Source organism: Chamaea fasciata, unplaced genomic scaffold (genome assembly GCF_029207755.1).
Source record: "Chamaea fasciata isolate MVZ Bird 193981 ecotype frontalis unplaced genomic scaffold, bChaFas1.0.hap1 SCAF_3, whole genome shotgun sequence".
NCBI classification, from domain to species: Eukaryota; Metazoa; Chordata; class Aves; order Passeriformes; family Sylviidae; genus Chamaea; species Chamaea fasciata.
In genome coordinates this window covers 57,175,040-57,182,588 of record NW_027094088.1, presented here as the reverse complement: position 1 = coordinate 57,182,588, position 7,549 = coordinate 57,175,040, and the positions used below count along the sequence as shown (strand labels likewise).

At 43.5% G+C, this 7,549-nt stretch overlaps 1 protein-coding gene across 1 annotated transcript; it reads left to right on the top strand.

Moving 5' to 3' along the window:
• Positions 1 to 40: 40 nt before the first annotated feature.
• Positions 41 to 6,298, top strand: SOD2 (superoxide dismutase 2). Its single transcript, XM_066179113.1, has 5 exons — positions 41 to 147; positions 1,297 to 1,499; positions 3,559 to 3,675; positions 4,257 to 4,436; positions 5,785 to 6,298. Exons 1-5 carry the CDS (start codon positions 119 to 121, stop codon positions 5,928 to 5,930), a joined length of 675 nt encoding a protein of 224 aa, XP_066035210.1. The 5' UTR covers positions 41 to 118; the 3' UTR covers positions 5,931 to 6,298.
• The last annotated feature ends 1,251 nt before the right edge of the window (positions 6,299 to 7,549 follow it).

Genomic DNA, 7,549 nt, shown 5'->3' with positions numbered 1-7,549 from the left:
GGGGTGACCTCGGGGCGTGGCACCTGCGGCTCGGCCGAGCTCAGCCCCCGCGGCTGGGGCGGAGGGCGGGCGGGCCGCGGCTGCGCCGTGGGAGTCGCGCCGGGCTGCAGACGCCGCCATGTTGTGCCGCTTCGCCGCCGCGGGCAGGTGAGAGCCGCGCCGCGGCGCCGGGGAGAGCGCGGGCTGGGCAGAGCCCCGCGCCGGGGGGCGGCGGCCGCACCGCCCTCGCCCTCCGCCGCCCAGCCGGGGACGGGAGGGCGGGAACGGGGGAGGAGGCGGCGGGAGGGTCGTCTTCTCGCCCCTCGGTGTCTGCCATTTCTTGCGCAGGGAGGTCGCGCTGCTGCCGGCTGCCCCGCCGGGTCGGCGCCGGCCCGGGCGGTGGCTGCTGGCGGTCGTCCTTGAGCGCTCCCAGGTTCTGCCCACGCCGTCCGCCTAGGAGCTCAGGTGGCCTGACACAGTGCTGCCAGAACCTCTTGGTTTTGTTGGCCGGGGTCGCCGCCCTCGGCCGCTCTTCAGGGTCCCGAGGGCTTTGCTCACGGTGTGTCCCTGGCGTATGTCAAGGTCACCAGCGATACGGCGGCCTCCGAGGTGACCGTCCTGAAGGCCCGGCGGTTCTTCTCTCGTCGTGGCCCTTGTCATGTCGCATGACAAGTGCGAGGTGTTAAAATGGGGAAGGGTAACACGAGCTGCGCGGTGTCTGTGCCGGGCATCGCGGCCGTGACGCCCCGTGTGGTTTCCCGGTACCCCTGTGGGGCCAGGGAAGCACGTGTCCGTGTAAATGCTGGAGTGGTTCAGTCCTGGGAACCCGGTGACTCTGCCGGGTTTTTTGCCTTTTTATTTCCCTGTACAGGGACGTTGTGCATAGCAAGGGAATAATGTTTCAGCGACATCTTTGCTTCTATTTTTAATCAATAAAGATTAGGTGAAACTTTGAAGCTTCATCAGGTTACTGCTGGCTTTTCATTGCTATCTCTGCTTTTCCCTCACGTGCGTGCTTGGGAGGAGGGTACATGAGTCTTTGCAGTGGCCTGGAGGCTTGGTTTGAGAAGCAACAGCTTCACAGTGCAAAGCCCTGTATAGGTGACCTTTGTGTGAATTCATCCGTGCAGTTAAGCTGCAAAGTATGCTCGCTCTGAACTCTTGAGAGCTAGAAATCTGATTTAAGATATCTAAGATATCACCCCAGGTACTTAAAGCAGCTGATCATAACGTCAGTGTATTCAGTCTATTTCACTGGTAAAGCCCAGTAGTTTTACTGAGTAAGACTACTTCCTTCTGTTTGATTTTCTTTTCTAGAAGCAGTGCCAAGTTGGTGGCACCCTTGGGGTGCTTGGTTTCTAGACAAAAGCACACTCTTCCTGACTTGCCATATGACTATGCTGCTCTGGAACCTCACATTAATGCAGAGATCATGCAGCTGCACCACAGCAAGCATCATGCCACCTACGTGAACAACTTGAACGTTACCGAGGAGAAGTACAAAGAGGCACTGGCAAAAGGTTTGTATATCCACAGTCAGCAGGTGAGATGGAAGCTTATTGGCATAGATGATGCAGGAGAACAAAAAGAAAAAAAAGAAGGGAAATATTTTCTTTTAAAAGTTTTGGATTATGTCATGGCAATATCGTTAGGGGAAAATCTTTCGTTGTATCTTCAGTGGTGCTGATAATTGGAAATTAAATGTAAGTAAAAAGCATGAATTCTGTTCTGTTGTGCTGTAAAACTAGAAGATTTATTGATTGTTGTGGGTTTAGTCCATACTCCATTAGTAACTTGAACCAAACAAAGAGTCAGTAGGAAATTGCAGTCATTTTGCTGAACAAGTACTTTGCAATTAAAGGGTAGTGGCGAAGTTAGATAAAGTGAAATTTGTGTGCCTTGATGGTTTTCACATCAGATGCTCTGCTCAGTCTTGGTAAATGAGCTTGGTTGCCTACAAGTGGAGGTAAGACAAACGTGCAGTTAATGTATACAACACGCAGTGGAGAGACCTGAATTTGGGTGTCAGTTATGTCACTGGGTCAAATTAAGGGGTTGTGTAGGTCACAGGCCCATGTGAGGCACTAAAACATGCAGGAAACAATAATGGAATTTTTTGTTATGATCTCAGATTTTGAGATACGCTAAAAATATGAGATGCAGATTTTTCTAAACTTTGAGTCTTTCAGTTGGACTGAAGAAGGTGTGTGAAATAATGTGTATATCTTTTTAAGAAGGTGGAATATTTTCTGGTTGTTTTTTTTGCTGTTGTGATGATCTTCTTAAAAGGTATCAATTTACCTCAAAGAAATGATTACTGTATAGACTGACTTCTGTCTGCTTGCCACCTGGCTTCACAGTGGAATTTAACTGCTTGTACTTGGGTGAAAGTGAGAATTGAGTAAACCTATGTGTTGTATGGTCTGGATGAACTTAATAGTGTCATTAAGTCATGCAAAATTCAGAGATAATGTCTGAAAGATGCCATCTGAGTGGCCATGAGAGACTTCTTATCCTTAACCTGATACCTAAATCCAGCAAATAACGTTTTTACAAACTGCACTGGAGGCTTTATTTTAGTGCTGTACCCCTCTGTGAAGGTTGTGAGGGAGTGCTGAGAACGTGGAATCCTGAATTAAAACCTTAGTAACAGATGAGCTACTGCTTTGAGGCTTATCTTCATGTCTGTGTTGTTGAGGTGGCTCAGAAAACTTCTACTACTCAGTCCTGAGAGTGGAGGAAGCAGGTCTCCCACTGATTCCTTACTAAAGAATGTATTGGAGTGGTGGAAAAAGCTTTAAAAGCATTTGAAATGCTTCAGTGTTTTTAAAAGCCAAAATAGTAATGAAAACACTTGTATTGAAGTGGTGCAACACTCTTCAGAGACTCAAGGCACCAGTAAATTCTTCAAGGAATACAGCATTTTGTGGAGGGAGAGGAAGTACAGAACTGTTTCATCTTGATTTCAGATGCAGGATTCTGTCATGTGTAATAAAGTGATTTGGGTCGCTTTTCTGTGAGTACCTCCCTCCAAAAAAAACAAAAAAACAAATGAAACAAAAGATAGGAAGGAGAAGAACGTTTTGTGTATGTGCTCACTGTACTTACTGACTTTTCTCAAGCACAAGGTATTTGCCCTGTAAATTGTTTTAAGAGGTTTAAAAATGCTTAGTTTGCAAATCAGTGAGCTAATGGGTGAGTAGTATTTTTGCCTTGTAGTGATGAAATTGGTGAATTTACAAGTGCTGGGTCCTCCAAAGAGTTCTGGCTGTGCTTGTTGCTTTATTCTGCTGTAGAATGGCAATAGGTCTTACATGTATGGTATGGGCTGCCTGACAGTTGCAATATTGCAGATCACTTATTGCAGTATGAAAAAAGGTCAAAGATAATAAATCTTTAATAGAGTTTGTCTGTGACGGTTTAAAATATGGATAACAGTACAAACCTTATGTTTTCCATAGATAAGTTTTATGCTTCTAGAAAGATTTTGGAGACCAGTGGAGGCCTAGTAGAAACTTACTGCCTGTTGTGGTGATGATGATGTTTTCATTTATGTATTTTTATTTTCTGTACCCTTAGGTGATGTTACAGCTCAGGTGTCACTTCAGCCTGCACTGAAGTTCAATGGTGGGGGTCATATCAATCACAGCATCTTCTGGACAAACCTTTCCCCTAATGGAGGAGGGGAGCCTAAAGGTTAGTGCATGTTACAGTGGTTTATTGCATCATTGATGATCTTTTCTCTCTTTGAAGGAGTCTAAAGGATCTTTATTTTTCAGAGTTAATTCACCTTTCTGTGTGACAGTTACCAAAATTCTGAGGGATTTGGAGGGTTTTTAGATGTAAGCCAAAAGTATAAAAAACTAGTCATTTACAAAGTATTTTTAATTTCTAGAGCTAATTATGTATACACTGCAAAATAGCTGGCTACTGCTGTGTATATCCTTTCCACCTTCATCAGAGAAAATAGTTGTACAAAGCTGTGCTAGTTAAATTGCTGAATGTACTCTGTTCACAGAAAGGGAAGAAATGTGCTGCATACCAACCCAGCCTAGTGGCTGGAATTATGCTCCACTTTGGATAGGGATAGTTTAGCAGTTGAAGCCAAAAACAAGGAATCCCTTTGGGGAGGATGGAGTACTGATCACCTAAAGTGACCTGCAATTAAAGGTAAAGGCCCTTTAGTACAGATCTCACAAAAGCTGTTGTGATTAACTTGAGAGGTTGTGAGTGAGGTTTATATTCCTGTGATCTTTCTGTGCTTTTTTCTGTTAAAGGAGAATTGATGGAAGCCATCAAGCGTGACTTTGGTTCCTTTGCAAACTTCAAGGAGAAGCTGACAGCTGTATCAGTCGGTGTTCAAGGATCAGGCTGGGGGTGGCTTGGCTATAACAAGGAGCAGGGGCGCCTACAGATAGCAGCTTGTGCAAATCAAGACCCTTTGCAAGGAACAACAGGTCAGGTTTCTTTCCTTCCCCTCTGCTCCTGTAGGTTTGGTAGGCAAGTGTGTGACATCTGAAAAGTGGTTTGTGGACAATGTTGAGAAGAAATTGATGGATAAATAGATCTGAAAAATCAAATGTCTCTTCTGGCAGATACAAAAACAGTTTTTAGAGCAGCGTTTGTAAAGCAGGACTTAAAAACTGTGAAGACCAGAAGGATTAAGTGTCCTTCCAATCCAAGGGAAAGTAGATGGGCCATATTGTGAAAGTGCTTTTTGCTTGGCAAATATTTTAGCTTCAGCTTCCTTAGATTTTTGAGTAACTGGAGTAACTTGCACATATCAAGCAACATTAAGCCTCTTACCTTCAGATTTTCTTTCTCTGGCAGAGGGGCTATTCACAGCACTGTCAGTGCACTGAGGCCAGATAACAGAAGAGGGGAAGATGAACATCATAACTCTTGTTCCTATCTAGACTAGGTTTAAAATGGAGCCTTATAAATTTCCTTTATATTGACGAAGAGTGATAAGTGTCAACCAAATTAGTCTATGATGTGGTTAAATGTTACAGCTGAACAAGCATCACAATACTGGCAATGATCTCTTTCCAAAACACTCCTACTTTCTTGGAGACACATGGAAGTGGTAATGGCAGGCTGGACACCCTTCACAGAGAAGAGGTTGTAACCAGGAAGAATCTGTCTGCAGTGTCAGTTGGTCCAAATCATTTTGCAGATACCTTTAAAACATGTTATGCAGAATTCATAGAGAATGGCAAGGAATTTCATGTATTGCCAGCGGTCTGTGTGTTAGTAAGATGAAAAGAAATTACAGATTTAATATAGGGACATAGAGTATTACAGAGGTAATTTTCACCCTCCTTCCTGTGAAAATTTACCATTAGAAATTCAGTGACATGGGTATTTTAGCACAAAAGCAAGGAGGTAATTAGACACTGAACATATAGCCTGTAATTAAAGTATTGAAAGCAATCTGGCATAGCAAGAAACCTTTATAATGTATTTTTTTCATGAAAATGCTTGCATAACTGTGCAAAAGATAAAAACCCTTCAAAGATTACTTCATCTGGTTTTGGTTATGTCTTCAAGGCAGTTCCAGAATATTTATAGATGTGTTTACCCAGATCAGCTCTTTGAGTTTATGCAGACTCTGTGTGTGTGTGTGTGTGTGTGCATGAGCACAGTTTTGTAAAATACTGCAATAAGGACCAGTATGCTGCAGAGCTCTTTGTTTTCCTCCAGATTAAGGCTCAGAAACTGGGTACAACTTGGGGATGTAGTATAAAACTTTACATGTACAGTGTGTTTTCATACATTTACAGAATTTATCCTCTTTTTTCACAGGTCTCATTCCTTTGCTAGGCATTGACGTATGGGAACATGCTTATTACCTTCAATATAAAAATGTTCGACCTGATTATTTGAAAGCCATCTGGAATGTGATCAACTGGGAGAATGTGTCTTCAAGATATGCAACTTGCAAAAAGTAGAGTGGGATTCTTGCACAGACTACTAAAATGTCACCAGTTCTACTCTGATACCACTCTTGTAGTAGTGCCTGTGGCTTACAAATGAGTTGTTCTACTGCAGAAAGCACTTCACTCATCCAACAAAATCATTTCATAATCAAGCAAAGTGTCTGCTTGTTTAATTCTGTGAAAGGTATTTACTTAGAGTTCTGAAGCTTTAAAGTGTTGTGCAACAACGGGAGGCACTTGAATCTGTTCCATTGTGTATAGAAACATAGGTCACCTTGCTGAAGCTTAATGGATTTCCTTGTTGCACTAAAATACCTAAGTGGAAATATGTGCTACTGTTGCTATAAACAAATAAAATTCAAAAGAAGAATCTTCTATAACTGTCTACAAGAGGCTCATTTTTAGTAATATCTGGTCTAGTTACTTGATCTTAAAACAATTGGAAGAGAAAAATGCTTTTTGTTATTTGTTGTATTACAGGCTGTAGAGCTTTTATAAAGGTTGAAAAGGTGAATGAAAGGGGAAATAGGTGTTGCTGTGCCTGCTTGAATTGGCTGTCTTCGGTCATCTCTACCCCTTCCTGCATCTCTTATGTGAGACCTTCGTGTGTCACACTGATGCCCAGGCGTTGGAAGCATTACCTTGGGCAAGAGATTACAGTACTGGCTCAGGCAGATTGTTCACGTAGAGCCTGAGTGACAGCATGTGACACTTATTTCATACTAACTTTCAGGTGTGTCTTAGACCATCCTTTAACTAAAGGGACTGACTCCATGCATTTATCAAGCACGAGTTGTCTCTGCACAGGCCTGTTGCTGAAGCAGTAGTATCAAACCTGATGCTTGAAGCAGGGATGAAATAACCTGTGTGGTGTGACAGAGCATGCCCATGGTCTGGAAAAGGAAATGGTTGGCAGGTTGTGCTTATCATGGTGTCAGGTCAAAGGTGAAGGAAACTGGAGATTTTTCTGTTCATTATTACATATGGTGAAGTACCACATAGCAGAGATGAAAAACAAACTGGAGGAGTGCTCCTCAATATAAGTGACTGAGGCAGGGCTTTGTTGGGGAGTCCATAATGTGTGTGCCAGACATCCTGGTACTGCACACTCCAAAGGAACAGGAGGTAAATGCCTGTGGACTGGTGCTCTGGAAAGGAGTGCTTAAGCTGTGGAGGTTGAGTTAGCTCCAGGTGGTGGGGCTTTAAACCACGGAGAGCTCCTCAAGCACAGCCAACGTTTGCTGAGGTTCTAAATGCAATAGTGTGAGACCCAGCACATGCTGGTAAGGCTCAGTTTCTGCTGTGCACCAGGTTAAAAGTTCCACTTGCCTCCTGCTTCCAGTCAGCCGGTGAGGCAGTCCTGCTACCTTGCTTCCTGTCTAGGTCTGAATGTAGAAAGTCCTCAGTTCTATACAAAAAGGAATGTCTGGAACAGGAAGATGAGAACTTACTAATTGTTGAAGGCAAAGAGTAGGGACAGTGAAGCAATGAAAATTATTTAATGATTGTTCTGGTGGACAGCTGTAAAGGACAGAGGTTTCTTATGTGGTTCATTTGAAGTAAGGGCTTGGTTAAACTGTCTTATTTCCGTACTGCTGTGAAATCTGGAAAAAGTGGTTCTTAAGGCACTA

What these genes read in the sequence shown, in the direction of transcription:
- SOD2 (XM_066179113.1), top strand. Translation starts at nt 119, where the DNA reads ATGTTGTGCCGCTTCGCCGCCGCGGGCAG. An exon ending in TGGAGGAGGGGAGCCTAAAG is followed by an intron (nt 3,676 to 4,256) that starts GTTAGTGCATGT and finishes TTTCTGTTAAAG; the next exon opens with GAGAATTGATGGAAGCCATC. An exon ending in CCCTTTGCAAGGAACAACAG is followed by an intron (nt 4,437 to 5,784) that starts GTCAGGTTTCTT and finishes CTTTTTTCACAG; the next exon opens with GTCTCATTCCTTTGCTAGGC.